Source organism: Phodopus roborovskii, unplaced genomic scaffold (assembly GCF_943737965.1).
Source record: "Phodopus roborovskii unplaced genomic scaffold, PHOROB, whole genome shotgun sequence".
Classification (NCBI taxonomy): Eukaryota; Metazoa; Chordata; class Mammalia; order Rodentia; family Cricetidae; genus Phodopus; species Phodopus roborovskii.
The window spans coordinates 23,222,768-23,243,493 of record NW_026126571.1 but is presented as its reverse complement, the minus strand read 5'-3'; the positions used below and the strand labels follow the sequence as shown (position 1 = coordinate 23,243,493).

The window sequence follows — 20,726 nt, the reverse complement described above, 5'->3', positions numbered from 1 at the left end:
GTAAGTACACAGGTGGTGGCTGTTTTATGTGATACAATGATGCTAGGAACTAAAAAACAAAATAAAAAAACCCTTAATTCAAAGAACAGAATTGGGAAGATTCCAGGTAAGCTTTTATCACAAATAAGGCAGTAAGATGATTCTTGCAGTTAAGAATTGCTTATTGGAAGCTCATATTATATTTTTTTTTACAAAACTATTAATATTTTAATGTTTATTACCCTTGCTTATATAGATGTGAATACTTAAAAAATTAATGGTTAAAAAGTATAACTCATCAATGGTATTTCTGTGTGATTTTGTATGTCAACATAATATATTGTTTAATAAATCTTAAGTTTTTAGGGAACTAGAATTTTGGGGAAAAGGAAGATACAATATGAACCATTTTAAAATAAATACAAGGTGTTGTTTTTCATTGTAGCATTTTTGTTCATATGCGCCTTTCTATTTTGTATATAGAATCATAAAATTTGGAAGTCAGTATATACAGTTAGTTTGCCTTAGTCTAGATTTTGAGCCATCAGCACAAAGAATAAGCAACCAGAAGGAATGTGAAGAAAAAAAAAAAAAAAAAGAATAAGCATTTGAAACAAAATGAAATTAGGTTGCCTTTTAACTGCCTCTAAACAAGTTTGTGAGTCCTCATCACATACTTTAGAGCATCATGACATTGATTATTGTCAGGAGATAGTGAAATATAGATTATTCTGTGCTCATAAATTGCATGGTATGATTCAGACTCTACCTGGTGGTGTTCTGGTGTCCCTCTCAAGTGCTCATCGGTTGACAGTGAGTAAGACTCCTTGGCTCCGTGGAGAGCAGAGACAAGCATATGGATTTAGAGGAACCGAGTCAGTTGGTGATCTCAGTGTATACCTGCTCCCGTGGTACAATTCAGAGCCGGTAGATGGGTGAGGCTTTTGGCCAGCCTCAGTTAGCTCTGCAGTCAGCTGGGGCTCTGTTCACTCAAATGATCGTCAAGGGCGATCATAACAGATGACTCTGGAATGTCCATATTTACTTGGGGTTCTAAAGCAGTAGGATGACACAGCTGCCTGCGCCGTGGCTGAAGGAGCCACACGTGGACCCTGTGAATTTTTGTTACTGATACCATGGTGACTATGGGCTGGGAAATGGGATTTAAATGGACCCAGCGTGTACTGGTGATGTCAGAAGTCCCTGCATTAGCCTGGAACCCTCTGAGGAGAGTCCTGAGATGTCTGCTTGGGCCTCATTAGGGCCCTAATTCTGGTATAACAAAGCCTTGGTCCTCAAGGGGCACATTAGAGTCAGGCGGTGTTTTGAAGTTGTCCTGCAGAATGTCATGATGCCATAGCCATCTCCTGTAGGTTTTGTTTCTGTAACACAGAAGAGGCTAGATGTTATGTGGCCTTTGCAGGTGAGTCTTTTAAATTCCAGGAATCCAGGAACTTTGCCCTGTGTTTCATGGGGACAGCCTGTGGACAAATGCATACAGTCATTTAGATTTCCAGGGATAAGGTTGAGTGTCATTGGCAGGATAGTTTTTAAAAATAATATGGATCAGCCCTACAGACTACAGCCAGGATATCTGAATCTTCTTCGAATCCCCCATGACAGGGCCCCTTACCAGCAGGAAGTAGTTTGGAAAGAACGACGCCCAAATTCCCATATATTGTGTATAAATGTTTGTTTTCATTTAATTGGACTTTGTTATATAAAATAAAATAAAATAAAAAAATTAAAATGTTTGAGTCAGTTTAAGAGAACAGCAAGTAAGTAATAATTCAAAGGACTGTGAAGTCCTAATAGATGTCAGAACATGAAGAAGTTAACTGGAGGGCAGGAGGTTGAAGAAACTGGAAGAAACTATGGGCAGATAAGACCAAAAAAAAAAAAAAAAAAAAAAAAAAATACGGATCTTAGTAGCAAAAAGTTAGTCTCTCATTTGGCAATGTAATGATTATGAGCTTCATTTAAAATTTAGAATACACCAAGCTGGGCCGGTTGGCAAATGCCTTTAATCCCAGCACTTGGAAGGCAGAGGCAGAAGGATCTCTAAGTAGGTCAGCCTGGTCTACAGAGGAAGTTTCAGGGCTACAGAGGTTTTATTTGTATTTTTTATTTTTATTTATTTATTCAGGGGTGGTGGTTGAGATTTTAGACAGGATCTTACTCCAGAGCCACAGCCTCTTGAGTTCCCGGGTTCCAGCCCCTACACTCGGCTGACATGACCTTGTGTTTTAAAGACACAGATTTTGTCAGCTTTTCCTTTTACCCCAAAGAGACTGTTTACTCATCTGTGTTTACCCAAAGGAGTGACATTATGTTGTAGCTTAGGTTGGGGACTCTGGACCTGTTTCTCCTGAGCCTGTTTCAGGGCTGCAGCTGAGAAACAGACAGCTAGTAACTAACAGCTGTACTTGCCAGGTGCTTTTGTCCATCTTCATATCCACCCTGTTTCCCCACTCAGGAAACTACAGCTGATATCATTTTCCTGGACTAGAACCAGGGCTGACATTTATGTCCCCTTGCATGGATACCGATTTCCTGACTCAAATCACCCACCCCACCCATTGTCTGGTAGGATGGGAAAATGTTGTCTAGTTGAGCAGTGATTCAGGATCCCCAGTGACTAGTGGCATCCATGTTGAGATACAGATATCTTCAATGCCTTGTGAAGGGCTGTATCTACAGAAGCTTTGGGATGCCCCTGAGCATTTTACATTTTAGGGCTGTGTGTGTGTGTGTGTGTGTGTGTGTGTGTGTGTATGTCTGTATGTCTGTATGTGTGTATGTGAAGACAGGGTCTCACTGCATAGGGTGGATTTGAACTCCTGATCCTCCTGCCTCAGCACCTTGAGTCTGAGATGACAGTGTGGGCTACCAGGCCCACCAAAATTTGTTTGTTAATCTTTGGAAATGCTTGTAGTCAGGAGAGCACAGGTCCTTCAGGATTCTGGTCAGGGTTTGGCCATGCTGGCCCAGAGATAACACTGCCCGTTCATGTCATTATTGCCTCTTCAGGCCCGAGACTAGTGAGTTACATTTAAGATTTCACAGTGCCCACATAAATGAAAATGTTGTTTCATGGTTTGCATCAATCTCTTTATGAGTTAGGAATGTAATAAGAAAGTGCTTTTTCTCTCAGGTGAGGCTCATGTTTTTCTGTTTCTGTGTAGACTAATAGCATGTGTTTTACGATGAAAACATCTTGCGTACGAAGAAGGTACAGAGAATTCGTGTGGCTGAGGCAAAGACTCCAAAGCAATGCATTGCTGGTGTAAGTGACTTATGGGTTAAATGTCAGTGATAGTCTAGAACTGAAAGCTGGGTAAGGATAGGTCACAGGCTTGATTCTTCTGGTCAGCCTACTGCATCTGAATTTTTATGGATATTGATCACAAACAGCCCCAGAATTAAGACGTTCTCCTTTAAGTTAATATTGTACAATAATTATGTGATACCATGTGATAATTATTACCACGCATGATGTGCCCTCACTTTGAGGGATTTCTGTAGCCCAGTCAGTCACCTTGACTTGCTGATCGATTTTTCTTTCTCATCAGACAATTACCAGAACTTCCATCTAAAAACCTATTTTTCAACATGAACAATCGCCAGCATGTTGACCAGCGGCGTCAGGGTTTGGAAGATTTCCTCAGAAAGTAAGTAAGGGGCTGTAGCCAGGCTGGGGGTTGGGGTTGGGGTTTGATAGGGGAGGTGGTGGTGGTGGTGGGGGGGGGGCAGAGAGAGCCTGTGTAGGCGATCTCTGAAATACTTGCTGCTTGACATGTCTTCATATCCTGTATTAGAGCGCCATCTTGTGGCATACATTGAATGGTGCCAATGTGAACAGAGCCTTCTACAAACAATGGGCGGCTGAATCAGAGAATAAACGCGGTCTCTTAAGAGTGAAGTAGATACAGTGGCAGCTCACACTTCTAATGGAAGCACTTTGTGAGGTTGAGGCAGGAGGATTTCTGTGAATTTGAGGCCAACCCAGGATTTGCAGTACGTTCCTGGCCAGTCCTTGTCAAACAAATACTCCCCTAGCCTAAAGCAACAATAACACCATCAACAAACCGAAAGGAAACGGCAGGGGCAGAAGTGAGGCAGAGACAACTTTCTCGCGAGTCTGGCTGCAGAAGTAACATTCCCCGGGAATAAGTGTGCCTTATGATTTAAAACAAGCACTCCCTAAAGCCTGGCTTTATTTGCAGTAGTTAGAATGGAGGGGCTGAGCCATGGGGCCTTCTCTGAGCGAATGGCTTTGTTCTTCCTTGCAGAGTGTGGTTTGTCAGTGCGTGGACTGCTTGTGTGATGGGGCGCACTTCTGCGGGTGCCAGTACAGGAGGCTTGTCCCACACCGGTTGGCACATAGACTGAAGCTAGGCTGCTGGGGTTCAAATCCTGGAACTGCCGCTTTACCATCTGGGAGTTAGGCAAACCTTTTCCTTTCTCTGTGCCTCTGTTGTCCCACCTGTAAAATGGGGTCAGTGATAGTTCTTCCCCTCATAAAGATTGAAGACAGTTAAGTAGGCTAAGGACTGCAGAGTACTGACCACAGTGCCTGGCAACCTAGTTTCCAAGTGTTGACCAACTCTGGGCTGAAATAGCTGTGAGCTTGTTTATCTCGCAGTCTAGATAAGGAAGTAGGCTGAGTCGGGCGAGTACCCGTAAGAGGCAGGGGCCTCGGGTATCCATTCTCCTCTAGTGGCTTTGGGATCTGAAATGATCTCATTTGAGTTCACTAAAAAGAACCCTGAGCTAGTCTGACATGATATGCTGCTTTCCCATATGGCTGACTTATAAAGGGCCTGGGTATTAAGTATGCACATGAATATTAATACTTATTTCTATTAGATTGACACAGTGCCTTTGCTTCCGAGAGGTCACTGGGACACGAGGAAAGCCGGAAGCTTGTGCAGTGTGTAAGAGCAGACACCCGAGCAATCACCATGAAAAGAGCTCAGAGGAACCCATTAGTTGAGTCCTCTGAAAGCATTACAGCAGTGTCATTTGTGGTGACGCAGGGTGACAAAGAGCTGGTCAGGGCTTTTGTACTTTTCCCTTCTGTTAATTGTCTCTAAGGTGCCCAGGTGGCCGACGGTAAGATGGAGCTCATGTTTGCAAGGCAGCCTCTTTTCAGATGCTCCCCCAGGGAAGGCTGCAGCCTGGTTACCACCTGGGAGGCCTGGGCAGGAGCAGATGAACAGCCCTGGCTAGCACTGGGGAGCTGTTGGGCTATTTTGCAGGTTCAGGGACAGCAAGCATCTTTGTGTTTATGTCACTAGGTAAATGCAGACACTGATCATTCCTCTGTCGCTGGTCTTCGAAACAGTTTCATGTGCCCTAGACTGGCTTCAAACCCACTATGTGCTCGACTTTGGCCTTGAACTCCTGATTGCCTGCCCAAATTGCTGGGAGCTCAGGCATGCGCTGCCATGCCCAGCTTGTGGTTCTTGTGTTCCCTGCACTGTTTTTAAGTACTGTACTTTCATAGCGGGTCCTCCCAGCATCTGCTCCCATGGGATTGTGCTATGGCAGAGGTGTTTTGTATTGTGTATCCTTTGGCTGTTCACTGGCTTTGTTTGGCACACATCACAGTGGCAAGCATCCTGTTTCAAGAGCTCAAGGAACTTGGCTCTAAGTCTCACATCAGTCCTGGCTCTTGATATTTTCCAGGTCATGGAACTCGGGGTTTTTTTGAGTCCCTTAGTTGCACTGGTTGTGGAGTGGAGCAGTAGCGTTAGTACATTGCTGTCCTTGCTGGTAGTTGTATTGTTCGGATAACAAACTGCTTGGAGAGGACTTTGAGAAGTGCATGCTGACCCCTCTTCCACCAGCTGTGTGCCAGGGCTACCGGCCCTATACAGACACAGTAGAGGACTTGCTATTTCCGAGGTCAGGAGCTCTGAATGAATTCAGATTTGATCTGGGAGCTGGAGAGATGGTTTAGTAGTTAAGAGCCTGTACTGATCTTCCAGAGAGCCCAGGTTTAGTTCTAGTACCGATAGGGCAGCTCACCACCCTGGGAAACTCTAGTTCAAGAGGTTCAAAGCCCACCTCTGGCCTCCTTGGGCACCAGACATACACATGTGCACCTGTATGGTATACATACATTCATACATGCCAAAAGCTCATACATGTGAAATAAATAAGTCTGACATTTAAGAAAACGGGTATGGATCGTCATCTGAGGTTCATATCACGGAGCAGATGCTTTCCTGGGGTACTGTTTACTCCATGGGAACATGTGTTTCTAATGGGTTAGTTTCACATGAAAAATGAAATGGGAGGGGGCTGGAGAGTCAGCTCAGCAGTTGAGAGCACTTGTTACTATTGCAGAGGACCCAGAGTTTGTTTCCTAGCAACTACTCGGTAGTTCACAGGGGCTCTGCTATGATCTTTTGAGCTCCATGAGTACTAAACACCCATATGGTGTCCGTACATACATGTAGGCAAAGCACACACAAAATCAGTGGAATAAATCTAATATAAAAGTTAAAAAAAAAAAAAAGAAACAACTGGACAGAGTTGCTTGCAGCCAAGGCAGACGGCCCGAGTTCGATCCCCAGAGCCCCGTGGTGAAGGAAGGGGCAGGCCCCAACACGTGTTCTCTGAACTACACACTGTGGCACGCAAACCCCCCCCCCAGCACATGCACTGGGCCCAGTGCTGAGCCCTCCCTTCTGTACCACAGTCTTCTACACAGTTCTCCTTTTGGTCCAGTTTGGGCATGAGTAGCAGCCAGCCATGTCTTCACCGCTGGCGCCCCTCACCTCCCACGTTTAGCCCTAGGTCACTTAGGGCAGCTGGGTGAGATGTACACTTCAGAACTGTGCCTGGCCACACCTTAGTGTCTGTCCTTTGAGGGATCACTAGTCCCTCATTAAGTAGGGTCATCCACCCGTAGCCCATCCCCCTTTTGGTGGAAGGCCTCTAGAATCGATAGCATTAAAATGTGACATGTGCTGATTACTGACTCTTGGCATATATCTAAAATGTTTGACATTTCTATACATTTTGAAAGTATTCAAACTCCATGAAGGCAAAAGCATTTCTGCCTATGTATGTGTATAATGTAAAATGAAAACTTCATTTTAAGGTTATTTATGTAATAATGTGTAGTCAATCACAATACATATTCTGGCCGACACTCATGGAGGAATTGGAGATTGTTTCTCTGTTTGGTTGTTGGGGAAGAGTGTGTGTTGATCTTGAGCATGTGAGCATGGGTGCTTTGTTTTGGGGGGGAGTGGGCAGGGGGGATGGGGAAGTGGGGGGGATTGTCTCGCCTGTACAAACCAGCTAACTGTATGGAAGACAGGGTACTGTGTTCTGGGAACTCAGCAGAGCAGACACTGCAAGCTGAACAGCTCAGTGTGATTGTGAGGTTTTCAAACATTCATTTTCCCATGTGACAAATTTCCCTTTTGTATTCTTTCTCCTCATTCTACGTTGTAACGGAGTCAGAATGTTCTAGAGTTTTAAAGTCTATGTGAGTCTCCAAATGAGCCAACTCTGTTTACAGCGTACATCCTGTTGAGAGCACACTCCACAATTCAGACTTTCTATTGTGCTCTTATATAGTTTTTACTCATGTTCTTGTTTTTGGACATCTCAGGCTGACCTTGAGCTGGTCATGGAATGGAGGATGATGGTATAGTGGGTGAGAAAGTTTTTTTTTTTTTTTTTTTTTTTAAACAAAGGACACACACATAGGCATGCACACAGATACAAATAGAGACACACATTCCTTGTAAACACACAGACACACAGTTATACACATTGTTTTTTCTTTTTGTAAATCTTTATGTTCAATAGAGGGCACCACAGCATAGATTGTGAATATCTTTCAACGAATATTTCTAGGTTTAAATTATTTCTCTCATGATAAGTAAAGAGTTAGCCTTTTTTCTCAATATCAAACCCGCATACTATAGATGTGTGTAGGAAGAATCATATTGAGTTCAGAATATCCAGGCCAACTGTAGAATTAAATGATTTTTGTGTACCATATTATTCTTCAACTGAACCACTGTATAATATGCTTAGTAAAATCACATTAAGGAAAACCAGACTTTACTGTGTCCACTGAAGGGGAAAAGCAGGCCTTGCCTTGTTTAGCAGGGTGTGGGGGGAAGAAGCAACTTTTGGCTTGCATTGTAAATATATTTTCAGAAATTCCCTTAAAATTCTGTAGACTGCTCTGTGAAACTCCCACTATAAAGGCTTGAAAATAATATACAGTTGTTTTATTCTTTTGGGGGGGGGGGTTAATGCTCTCAATATGTAGGCTTGGTTGTCCTGGAGCTCTGTAGACCAGGCTGACCTTGAACTCACAGAGCTCCATCTGCCTCTGTCTCCCGAGTGCTGGGATTAAAAGTGTGTGCCGCTACGACTTTCGCACTTATTTTTATGGAGGCGTCTAAGAATTATGTTTTATGGATTGTTTTACAAAGTCCTCTTTATAGGAAGCTTGGTTCATTTTCTTTTTATTTATTTTTTATTTCATATGCATTGGTGTTTTCCTCCATGTATGTCTGTGTGAGGGTGTCAGAACCCCTGGAACTGGAGTTACAGTTATGAGCTGCCATGTGCATGCTGGGAATTGTACCCGACTCCTCTGCAAGAGGAGCCAGTGCTCTTAACCTCTCTCCAGCCCTTGAAGTTGATTTTCTACTTTAAGGTTTGTTTGTGGAAAATGTGACATAAAAATGATTAAAGAAAATAAAGGATTTTCTGCTCGGATACTGGTAGGCACAACACTCAGACGGTAAAACTGTCACTCAGAAGAGGCACCCGTGACCTCCCATCCTCCCAGAGATTATATCTTTTAAATTAAAAAATATTTAAAATTTATTATTGCTTGAGATGCTCTCACAGTGCTGCTCTGGCTAGCCTGGAACCCTTGATTCTCCTGCCTCAGCCTCTGCTCTGAACTTTAATTTTACAATGGAGACTACCTGACCACAAAATGAAAACATGGATACATACATATACATACATATGTGTAGTTTTTTGTTTGTTTCAAATTCATACCTGTACAGTTCTGGTGGCCTAAACTTAGCCATCAAGGCACAAAAATTAAAAAATAAAACCAGACTTAGCAGGCACGCTGGTTTTGAACGCTCTCGAGGCCCTGTGAGTGTGAATGTTCACAGGTGTGTCTGTCTTCTGTTCCCTCTTCCTATTGACCTGGGTTGTCTGTTCTCTTGATTTTACCCTTGTGTCCTCCAGGTGGCAGTATGCAGCAGAAAACTGGGAACTAAGGAGACTAATGCACAGTCAAATTGGAAATTGAATTATAGCAGAAGAAAAGGGACAGTAGCCTTGAGGTCTCCATCAGCCTGCACTCTGATCACTTTTGTTTTCGGTACCCATGTGTTAGGGGCCCAGCAAGTTAATAACTGCACGTGAGCAGTTCAAGGCTCAGTAGAATTGCTTTAGACATGAAATAAAGCTAAAATGAATTTGTGTCCAATATCGTTGCCATTAGTGCACATTACTTCTGTGCTGTAATGCCTCAAACCATCTAAAATCAATTTTAAAGATCACCCATTATTTTATAGAGAAAATAAAACACATTTCCAACAGAAACAAAGCCGTGTGTACAATCCTATGAACAGCCACTTGTCCTGTGGCTGGTGGGGAGCTACCAACACGAGGCCGCAGGAAACACGGGGCTCAGACTTCACAGCAGGCACAAGTTTGTATCAGAGGCTTGTTTCCATAAAACTCTTTCCTAATCTGAATTATTTAGGACATGGAGGGGAAGCATTTGTAAACGAGGAAGATAGATTTTAGTGCAGTCAAAGGCTTTGCTGCTTGGCAAATGAACCTTTGTCATGCGATATGGCCATCTTCAGGGAGGACCATGGTAGAGGGCATGCAGAGTTGAGCACTTAGTTCCTTTGCTTGAGATATTTCTCTTTGAGAAGCACAATAGTCTTGCTTTTGCTTTTAGTAAAGAGTCACCCGCCCCCAAGTCACATTTATAAGTCTGTTGAGGCAAAGGGAATGATTGGAATCATGTGTTTGTAGACATTTGCCTTCTTCAAGAAATAATTGTGTTACCTGGGAGCAAAGGATGTGGTGTTGTGATGCCTTTGGTATTGAATAAAATTGATGCTAATGACCAGAAAAGAATTATTTACCTAATTACTTGTTTAAAAATACAAGATATTTCATCTGAAATATATGATCTAGTTTTCTTAGTCTCCATATGAGAAAATCCCATGTCAGGCAAAACGACTCATGGGTTGTCTACCTTTAATTCCTATATCCTGGTCCCACTATCTCCTGTAATACCACCATTGAACAGAGACGCAATTATCACACCTCAGAAATGTTTGCTAAAACACTAGCTTCTGTTTAAGTGTGAGGAGACACTGCCTTGGTTCCTTATTCTGTGATGTCCCAGAAAAGCACGTACTTGGCTGAGAATATGAACGTGACCATGCTAGATTCTTGCTGCAGGGTCGGTTTTTAACCCTCCATCTGGTTCCAATGCTTCAGCTGAAACTGGTGCCACCTTTGGAATAAGTTTCAGTCTGTCCTGTTGGACCACCAGTATGCACTCAGCACCAAATTATCCTGCTTGGGGAAAAAAGCGTGGGGTCAAAATTACTTGGTTGCTTATTTTGGCAAGAGATGCACTGCTGCTGGATTCTGCAGAAGTATCTAGTTAACTCTAGGTATTAGAAAAGCCGCCTCACAGGAGCACTTGCAAACATGTACTTGTGTACGCAGTACACTGATAAAAGTTTTCAACTGTAGACTGTGCTGAGGAACATATTGGATCTTCATATAATTTTAATGGTAGTTGAAAGTTTTGATGTTTCATGACAGCTTACCCAATAAAGGCTTGGGGTGCAACACTGACATGCTGCTGGCCATACATTTTTAAAAGCAGACTGAATTGCTATAACCGTATAAGCAAAATATTTCCATAATTAATCCACATGGTCTTAACAGATGGTTAAATTGAAGAAATGTCCTTGAAGTTATTCTTTTAACAGATGTCCTCAACCATTAGCTTCATGTTTTTACTCACCTAAGATTCCAAATAATTGAACAAAAGTTAGCATATGTTTTCATCCCGTTGGTGGGCAGAGCCCAGCATCGGGGCAAAGTTCTCAGAGCAGAGAGATCAGTGGCAGAGGCATACGCGAGGGCTTGCTGCTTTCTACCCGATCTCTGCCCATACCTGCTCATCAGTTATTTTCTTTCCTCTTTTTTCTCAGAGTCCTGCAGAATGCACTTTTGCTTTCAGACAGCAGCCTCCACCTCTTCCTGCAGAGCCATCTCAACTCCGAGGACATCGAAGCATGTGTTTCTGGGCAGACCAAGTACTCAGTGGAAGAAGCAATTCACAAGTTTGCCTTGATGAATAGACGGTTCCCCGAAGAAGACGAAGGGAAAAAAGACAACGACGTAGATTATGATTCAGAGAGGTATTTTTTTTTTTTTTTGCACTTTGATTTAACAGGCATATTTATATAACACATAGTGTCTGTGTGCACGCACGTAGATATATACACATTTTGCTTTTTGTTGATGTAATACTAAGATAATGAAAAAATTAATTGACTGAGATTTTATTGAGCTGTGACAGCTCATCATAGTGGTCTTCACACACACCTCCACACTGAATTAATGAATGCAGCAGAAATTCAATTATCTGCATTCTGATTATGTGACTTTCATTTAGTCAGACTTGAATTATTCGCGTTTAAATTATCTAGCTAAAAAAATATCCAACTGCACTCCAAATGGCTAATTAAAAGTCCAAATTTCCTGTCTCTCTTTGTGACTGGAGATAATTAAAGTTCTCCTCTGTTACTCAGGCTTTGAGTGTGTTGTGAAAACCAATTTCCTCTTTTTATTATTTTCCCTCTCTTCTTTTCCAGTTCATCCTCTGGGCTTGGACACAGTAGTGATGACAGCAGTTCACATGGATGTAAAGCTAGCCCAGCTCTGCAGGAGTCCTGAGAAGGAGTCCTAGGGCCACCACCTTCGGCACAGAATCTTGCCTAGCCGGAGAGAAAGCCTGCTCACAATAGATCCTTATCTAATGTCACTGTCGCTATCTTAGGCAGTTAAATACTTACAGTGGTGGGTTCTTAGTGGTAGTATTTTTATGTTGTCTAATTTTAACCAGGCTTCTGAATAAAGCCGTAAGGTCTGTGAATGCCATACAACCCTTTATTGCCATATAATACTTGTAAATACAATCCTGCTCTCAAGTGACGGAGAGTTACATGCTGTCTATGTGAAAATGAAATCCAGTTGGTCTTAACTGAATTTTAAAGAGCTAGGTGTATCAGTAGCATTTCAAGCCCAGACAGAGCACTCCCGCAGTGTCAGTGGGGGAAGTTACAGTAGACAGTATGTGACTGGAGCAAGGGCACAGAGTCACACATCACACTGCCTCTTTGACACGTGGCTCCTGTTTTGTGGAGACTTCCCCTAGTCTGGGAAACGCTCTGCTTTTGGGTGTTTGATTGACATATTTAAGAGTATTTAAGCTTTCCAGTATACTATTTCACATGTAAATGGGAAATATGTCTTACAAATAAAGACATTAAAATAATGTTTACATCTTAGGGGGAAAATAGAAGATTTTGCCATCTGTAGATTTAGAAATACATTCTCATTGTCCAAAAAAATCAGCTTAAACATGGCTTCTGGCAACAAGTCGTTTTACCATTGTGTAGTTAGTATCATAACTTGTGGTTTATTTTCTGACATTTAAAAAAAAAAGTGCATAAAAATAATCTGGTAACTTTGGTCACTGGTGGCTCCTAACAACTTATTTCAAAGCTAGAAGAAGGTATTTATAAGAGTTAATTTTACCCATAAATACTTCAATAATTTTGGAGTGGAAGTCAGGTTGCTAATGTCAGAGCTCATATTCGTGTTTTAGAAGCCCTTTCTTTTAAGGAATCTACCTGAAGATTGGCTTATTGAATAAAATAGTGTTTTTTTTTTTTTTTTTCTCTCTCCCTCTGTCTGTGGCCTGAAGATAACATGTCTTGGGTTCACTGTGAGCTTCCAGTTTTAGATGGGCAGCATTTTCCTGGGATATTAACTGAGTCCTTCCCGCTAATGATGTTTGGTAGCTAAAAGAAGGCATTTTCACCTAAGTGGGCTAACTTGTTGCTTTCAGTGAATGGGTGCAAACACTGTTGCAAAAAGCAGCCATTTACTTGGGTGTTTGGTAGTTATTGTGATTAATAAAAAGTTATTGAATTGTCCTTTGTGGTGTTTGCTTCAGAGAACTGATTAAAAAAAAAAAGAAAAAGAAAAAGAAACAGAAACATTAAATTTAGAATAAGGGTGATTATTTTAATTTCTCCTTTAAAAACTTCTGCCTCAAACATTATGAAACATCTGTAAATGTTTTGATTTAGTGTCTTAGGTCTTGTACCCTAACATGGATTTACTGTAGGAAGAAAGGGATTTAGCAGCTGCTTCTCTTGCTGCATGGAAAAGTTTTAGAGCGGTGCCCACTCCTCAGTTGTAGATACGAATTCACAACATGTATGTTTTCCAGCATTTTTGAAAAGCGTACATTGTGCCACCAGTTATCAAACTACTTCTTGATGAGCTAATAATGTAACCACTGAAGTTAATATATTGATGCTTAATATTTGCTCTGCAAACTTCACGAGGTTATGGTTTTCACATTAAACATGAAAAAGAAAACAGTGTTGTTGGATCACTTATTTTACATAAGAGAATACATGTCTTGTGACTCAGACTAAACTGTTTTTAAAATTACTGGTAATTTTTTGCTGAGGAACTTTACTGAGACTTGCTTGACATTTGCCGAAGTTGCCTCTGCTCTGCTTTAGCTGTTTCCACATCTCAGCACTTGCATTTTCAAACTGGCTTTTGGGGGCCTAGATATGTAGATGAGCGTCAGTTTCCAATGGGCCACTTGCTTTGTTTTTTTTACTTTTATGTCTGGAGGAGAACAAAGTAGCGACACATCTAACTAAATAGACAGACCTTTAGTACTATTTTTTAATGTGAGTTACGCTTTAGGGCTCTAATTCTGGATGCCTACTTATGATTTACATTAAGCAAAACTCTTCCTGGCTAATTCTGCAAGAGTAGATCTCATACCTGGAAGGTCATAGTCCTATGTATTCATTTTAAAGCTGACTTTATAGGTAGCTAACGGTGAACGTCAACAACCTGGTACAGAAAATGATTTTAGTTCTAGTTAAAAAACAAACAGACAAACAAAAAACTCAAAACACCAGGGGAAATCACAGATGTGCGTCTTTAATCACTTGTCATTCCTTAAGATACTAAATACGTATTGCCAGAGCTGTTCAAGTCTACTTCAAATTTTATTTAAACAATTAAATACCAACAAGTTATATGCAACATATAGGAGTCAAATCATAGAATTTCTTGGGTGACATTAAGAATTTTACCAAATTTATTCAGCTTAGCCATGCTGTATCCAACAGTGGTAGCTGGCTGTTGTTTTGAATTCAGCTTCTTTTTGGTGCTTTACCATCGAGTTAAGTGTGCACAATAAGGTTTTAAGGACTGAGCCTTTTGCATGAAAGGTCTCGCTTTTTTTTCTTTTGTGTGCAAAAATTAGGAGGACTTATCCTGTTTCTTAATCGTTTTCCTCTTACTATTTAAATTAGTTAGCTGGTACCTTATGAATACAGTGCAGCATCTTCACAGAGGAAACAGTTTATTTCGAAACAGTTTTGTTTAGGAAGAAAACTGTCTCTTAATTTTCTATGGACACATTTCCAAATATAAAATGTCCGAACTTAAGTTGTGATAACTTGACATTCATTAAAGATGTAGGCACAGTTTTCTTTGCAAGTCAACACAAGAAACGCAGACATTTTAATAGAATGGAGCTAAAAAAATTATGTAAAGAAACAATAACTTTGGATTTTGATGTGTTTACAAAAGATTTGGGGCTTTGTTCTTGGTCATATGATCACATCACCATTGTCCCCTTAAGTCGAACACAATTGCTTTTCCCTGTTGCAGGAAACGTCTAGGTCCTTATTAAGAACAATGCATTGGACACTCATTTATTTTAGCTGTGCAAACTCTGGTAGTTCATGACCCTTTTTCTTAAAAATTCTAAAGACTTCTTTTCAGAAGGTAGAGCAGAAAAGAGGGAGAGAAGAAAACTAAGCTACAAAAATTTCTGCAGAATCCACTACGCTTTCTTTAAGCTAAAAAGAAGGGTAGATGCTGCCGAAGCTGCGTGGCATAACGGGTGGATTTGCGGCTCTTACCTGGGCCTTCTTTATAGCTCAGCCCCCACCCCTGTGGGCCTCGGCTCAGCAGCCCGCTCGCTCCCGCCATCCCACGCTCGCTCCCGCTTCCTCGGTCCGGTAACCCATGGCAACCGCCCTGGTAACCCATAGCAACAGCTCTGCCGAACCAGGTGGGGTGGGGGAGCCATTTGGAGTGGGCGGGTGGAGAGCGATTTACCACGGCCCACCTGCCTCGGGCACCGCCAGCGTCCCGCACCGGACAGTGAGGACCAAACAAAGCCTCCGCACACATGCGGGCGCTGGTGGTGGAGGCACGTGGGCCTTTGTTCTTCAGACGCCGCCCGCCGAGAGCTTGCACACGGCTCCAACGGCTCCAGCCTTAGCTGACCCCACGCTGTGCTGTGCTCATACCCCAGGAACCTGGAACCTTCCAGACCCGAGCTCAATACGCTAACGCCTCCATCTCTCCCCTGGACCCGGCGCGGACAATTGTGCCGGGTGGCAGAACTGGGTCGCTAGGGAAGGAGCACGTGCTCGGGTCCTGGGTGAGGCCGGTGTGTCACACATGGGGAGATGTAGAGCCCCACGCTGCTGTGCCAGGTCACTTGAGGATGACCGGCGGTGTGAGGCCACGGGTGGACGGACGGGGTCGCTGTCGGGCAGCGCGGCGCAGCTGGTACTCTGCGGGCTCTGCTCAAAGCATCATCTGCTGGCTAGTGCTTTCAGGACCCCAAGGCTGCTGTGAGATGGTTCAGGAAACGTGTGTCTGCATCAGGCTACAAAGCAATACGTTGGGATGAAAGGGAGTCCAGAGTCACGGTTCAGATCACGCTCTACCTAGGTGTGACTCCAAGCTCATTTGGACGGTTTTAAATTTTTTTCAAAAAACAAAACGTTTGGCCTGGATGACTTCGTGGCCCTCTGAGTCCTCAATTCTACCCTCTCAATATGTGCACATCACTTGCAAATCCAAATAGCAAAGCCATCAGGAGTATCCTTTTTGGAGACAAGAATTATACATGTACAGTTTACACTTGTATAATGGGCCTTCCTTTTCAATTTAACTAGGTTCATCATGGGTTACACATTTAATTGTACTTTTACTGCCTAACAAGAGAAGCTGGAGTCAGATCTTAATCCCTTCATTAAAAGAAAGAAAGAAAAAAGAAAGAAAGAAAAAAGAGCATCTTCAACTGCCTATATTTGCCACGTCTGATCTTAGGGGAACTGGGTTAATTTCACAAACACAACCTCTGGGTACAGAAGTGTCTGTGTGAGTTGGGGCACAGGTACTGACCACGCTGGTGCTCAGAACAATCCCAGCCCTCAGCAAGTGGGTGGTGAGTTAGGAGGCCTGTCCTTTAATTTTTTTTTTTTTTTTTTTTAACAAAAGCAATTACAGAAAAGTGCACATTTAACGTGTGACATTTAACATTTTGCGGTGGCAGGCAGCCTCCACTTAAATGGGGCCTTTCTTCGGAACAACAGGAGCCAAAAGGCCTTGTGTCATGGAGTAATGTAAGACACAATCTGGGCTGCAAACGCACAATGAATCGGGAAGGATTTATGTAATTAATTGACCAGTCTTAACCTGTTATCGTGATGTAAGGAATTTGGAACTCATTAATTTGGGCTCTGACAGATTTCATATTAGAGCTGGCAAATATGGATTGAGCCTCTTATTCTTGTAGCAGCTGGAATTTCCATGACAGTGAGGGTTACTGAAGAAGACCTATTGCTACAGTCAAACTGCTCTTTTGTAATCAGTAGCCCTGCTTTGCATTAAAGGGATAATGAAAAAAAAAAATTACCTGGCGTGGCAAGTGGAAGGGGCTGAGTTCACCCTGCCACTGTGTGTGGTGAGTGCAAGCATTTGCAGCCGAAAGAAAATACTAATTTCAATCTTAAAGTTAGGTGGTTTCTCAAGTACCCTGAGAAAAAAGCTGCAAGAGTCTTGGAGTCCAGGCTCCTTTTGCTGTCAACGTTAAGAAGGAATTAAAAGCTGTGAGTCTTGGAATCTCCTAGTGGACAGGGACTGCATGATAGAGGGCTTTCCAGGGACAGTAGGAGTTCGGACAGTGCCTGCCCACAGATGAGCAATTCAGAGCCCCCAAGGGGACTGGCTCTCTCAAGATCCACTTCCTGTCCCCTGGTCAGAGCTCCTTAGCTGACCTCACAAGGCCCAGGCACTAGTGCATACTTTCATCTGGATTCCCTTCGCATGGATGTTTAGTGAGTCACCCATTTGAAAATATCAGCTTCTTTGTGATTTTACAAAAACCCAGTAAAAGCCTGATTTTCATTTTTTACTCTGCTTGACAGTCAGGAAATTGCTAGGTTAGAAAAAGGTCCTTGAGATTAAACGGAATGTTTTTCCCCTTTCTTGCACATTAGGCCTCCCTTATTGCTATGCTGTGTGATAAGGTTAATACAACAACTGCCATAAGGATCATTAATACAGGAAGATAAGCAAAGTTGCACATTTAAAACGTTTGCTGGGATCATTTGCCTCCTTTTGCAGATAAGGAAGACTTTGCTAACAAATCTAGAGCAGAGGCCCAGAATACTTAGACCAAAAGCTCAATTGACCTTTCCTAATGCATTATTATTCATAAATGCTCTTCAAAGTTGAGAATTGACTGCTCTTGAACTTTATTTGTAGTTGTCACCTTAAAAACTTTCTGCCATTATAGCAACTTAACATTTTAATAGCGAAAACATGGTTAGTAAATCTTGGGGGAGGAAATGAACTGATTTCCATTTTTTCCCCTGTGTTTTTGTTGTCTTGATTCCAACCAATGCCACAGTAAAGAATTTTAGTTAGGGCTAACAGGATTTGATCTATCAGAGTACTCAGTGAGAAAACTTGTTTGGGGTGGCCTCGTTAAGAAGTGATTTATTCGGCTTTGGTTCCATTGGAATGAATGTGCAATGATGAACGCTCGACATTTGCATCAATATATTAGCGTTATCCTTCACACTGAGCAAGAAGAGCTAGTAGTCGAGATTGGTATTATTATTTCAGTGGGATGGCAATGAAGGTAAACAACTGATAGCAAGGCTTGGGCAACTGGCATAAACAGTGTAGGCGAACACACTCACAGTTTATGCACGATCTCAGATTCCATATAGGGATTTCTTTGCTGTCTTTTTTTTTTAAACAAAGGGAGATGCGTGTGTAACTTGACAAGCGTGATGCTCTCAGGTCTGTGTATACTGTTTATGTAAAGCAGGGGTATAGAGCAGACAGACTGAATTGCAGTTTACTAGAGACAATGTTGATCTGGTAAACCCAATTCTGGCTCTGCTGCCGGATTGTACTCAAAGACATTTCCCAACTCCTCCGTTTCCACATCAGTATCACAAGAAATATGGGTACAGAGTGTCCTGCGGATGTTCCCTAGAGCACTGGGTCTGAGAGACCCAAGTGAACATTCCTAAGGTAAAGGGATGGAGGTTTCAATGGCCCACAGTGCTCCAGACCCATTGGAATAAGCTAAGACTAGCATTAAACCTGTACAGAACTCTCAGAGCCTTTGCATGTTGCTGTGTCCTGTGACCGTGTGTCAGAAACAGAAGGGGATTGTTGTAAAGAAGAGAATCTAAAAAGCTTTGAAATGTGGTGTTTTGGATTCCTTCTCAGAGCAGTCTTGGGTGCTCTTGAGGCCAGGGTCAAGTGGAACTGTGAAAGAGTTCCCTTCCAAACCTGTCACCAAGCTACTTGCTTGTGAACCCGGAACTCAGGAAGTGGAGGCAGAAATCCAGTCAGGCTTGGCTACATAGTGGGTTCAAGGCCGATCTAATTAGTATGACATTCTGTTCCCTTCACGATAAGGTCCTGTTGGAGAGGCAGAAGTATGGTGGTAGTTTAAAGTGAGAATAACACTGCATGAGAGCCAGTGTTCGGAGCAGAGGACTCACTCAGGTCCTTCCCAAAGCCCCTGGACTTGGCCAGTTTCTATTAGTCATTTTTGACTCTGATGAAATGTCCCTACGCTCTGACCACGCCTACTGAAGCCTGGTGCCCTTTCTCTCTTTCCATCGTCCCATCTTCCCCATCTCTAGGTGTTTTCTGATGCTGGAAGGCGGGGACCTCACTTCACCTCGGATCCTTTCTCCCTCCTGTGACATCTGATGGAGGCAGGGCACGCTGTGGAAGACTATGGAAGCCAGAGGCCCACAGGCCCTTCCTGAAGCCCCTTTCCTGGGGCAGATCTGGCGCCAGCAGGCCTCAGAACCCGGCTACAGCCTCCGTGGACTTGGGAATCTCCAGCTAGCCGGAGGGCAAACAAAACTGGCTGAGTATCAACTTCCAAGTCACAGAGACTGTCCCCATTCTCTCGGGAGGCTGTGGGGGAAGTGGTGATGCCGTTCCTTTCCTGAGGGTGACACTGTGCTCAAAACAAGGCCCCCTGCTCTTGTCTGTGACGGAAGGAGACCTCTTTGGTCCTTCTCTGGAATATCTTGCTTGGCTACTTCAGTCAATCTGTTTCCAATAGGTGCCGTGACTACTATAAAGTGTATGGGGTAGCTTGGCCACTTAAGGAGCTGGTAGGTTTGAAATATTCAACTATGCAGACGGGTGTGTTTGCTGTTTGGTCACAGAGGCCCACATAAGCTAGGAGTCAGGGTGACGCTGACAAACTCACTGAAGGACCTCAAGTAATGGAACCCCTTCAGCTTCTTAAACCCTGGCTTTTCTCTCTTTCTGTATATACACACATACACACACACACACACACACACACACACACACACACACACACACACCAAAAAACAACAAATAACAAGAATAAAACACAAGACACCAATAAGACAAAAAAAGTTAAATGAAAAATCCAGCAAGAGCAAAACAAAAATAAAAACAGCCATGGAGTTTGTTTTGTGTTGGTCACCTTGTGTTGGCCTGCCTTGGAGTGTAGTTGAGAACCCCAGTGACGTTCCATTGGAGAAAATGGTAGTTCATTTCCTCTCTCTTCTCTTTAGAGACAGGGTTTCTCCGTGTAGCTCTAGCTGTCCTGGAACTCACTCAGTAAGATCAGACTGGCTTTGAATTCAGATATACACCTGCCTCTGCCTCCCAAGCACTGGGATTAAAGGTGTGCACCACCACTGCTTGGGCAGTTCTACTCCAGGAATACTCCAGGAAAAACACCTTCTAGCAAGTGAACAACATTTTTTTTTTTTTTTTTTTTTTTTTGAGATAGGGTCTTACCATGTAGCCCCAAGTGTCCTGGACTCAAGTAGACCACATACAATATTGGGCAAACTCATAGAGATCTGCCTGTCACATGCTAGAATTAAAGACATATGCTGCCATGTCCAGTTTAAATTTTTCTTAAGCATTATTTTTTGTTTTTTAACTTTATTTTTATTTATTCTTTTGTCTTTTATATCATCTCCATCCCATTCATTTCCCATCCCTTCATATCTTCCCTCTGCCCTTGTAATCTCCTCTCTCATGAAATA

General features: G+C 42.7%; 1 protein-coding gene across 3 annotated transcripts in view; it reads left to right on the top strand.

The window, feature by feature from the left end:
- The window catches only part of Snx10 (sorting nexin 10), a 58,840-nt gene extending 45,162 nt beyond the window's left edge, over positions 1-13,678 (top strand). For 2 of the 3 annotated variants that reach the window (XM_051202847.1, XM_051202846.1), the window contains exons 4-7: positions 3,165-3,265; positions 3,552-3,650; positions 11,235-11,444; positions 11,901-13,678. In XM_051202847.1, the coding sequence (XP_051058804.1) occupies positions 3,165-3,265; positions 3,552-3,650; positions 11,235-11,444; positions 11,901-11,982 (492 nt within the window). In that variant the 3' untranslated portion in view covers positions 11,983-13,678. The remainder of the gene's footprint in view (positions 1-3,164; positions 3,266-3,551; positions 3,651-11,234; positions 11,445-11,900) is intronic. The other variant, XM_051202845.1, reaches the window with a different exon arrangement.
- The last annotated feature ends 7,048 nt before the right edge of the window (positions 13,679-20,726 follow it).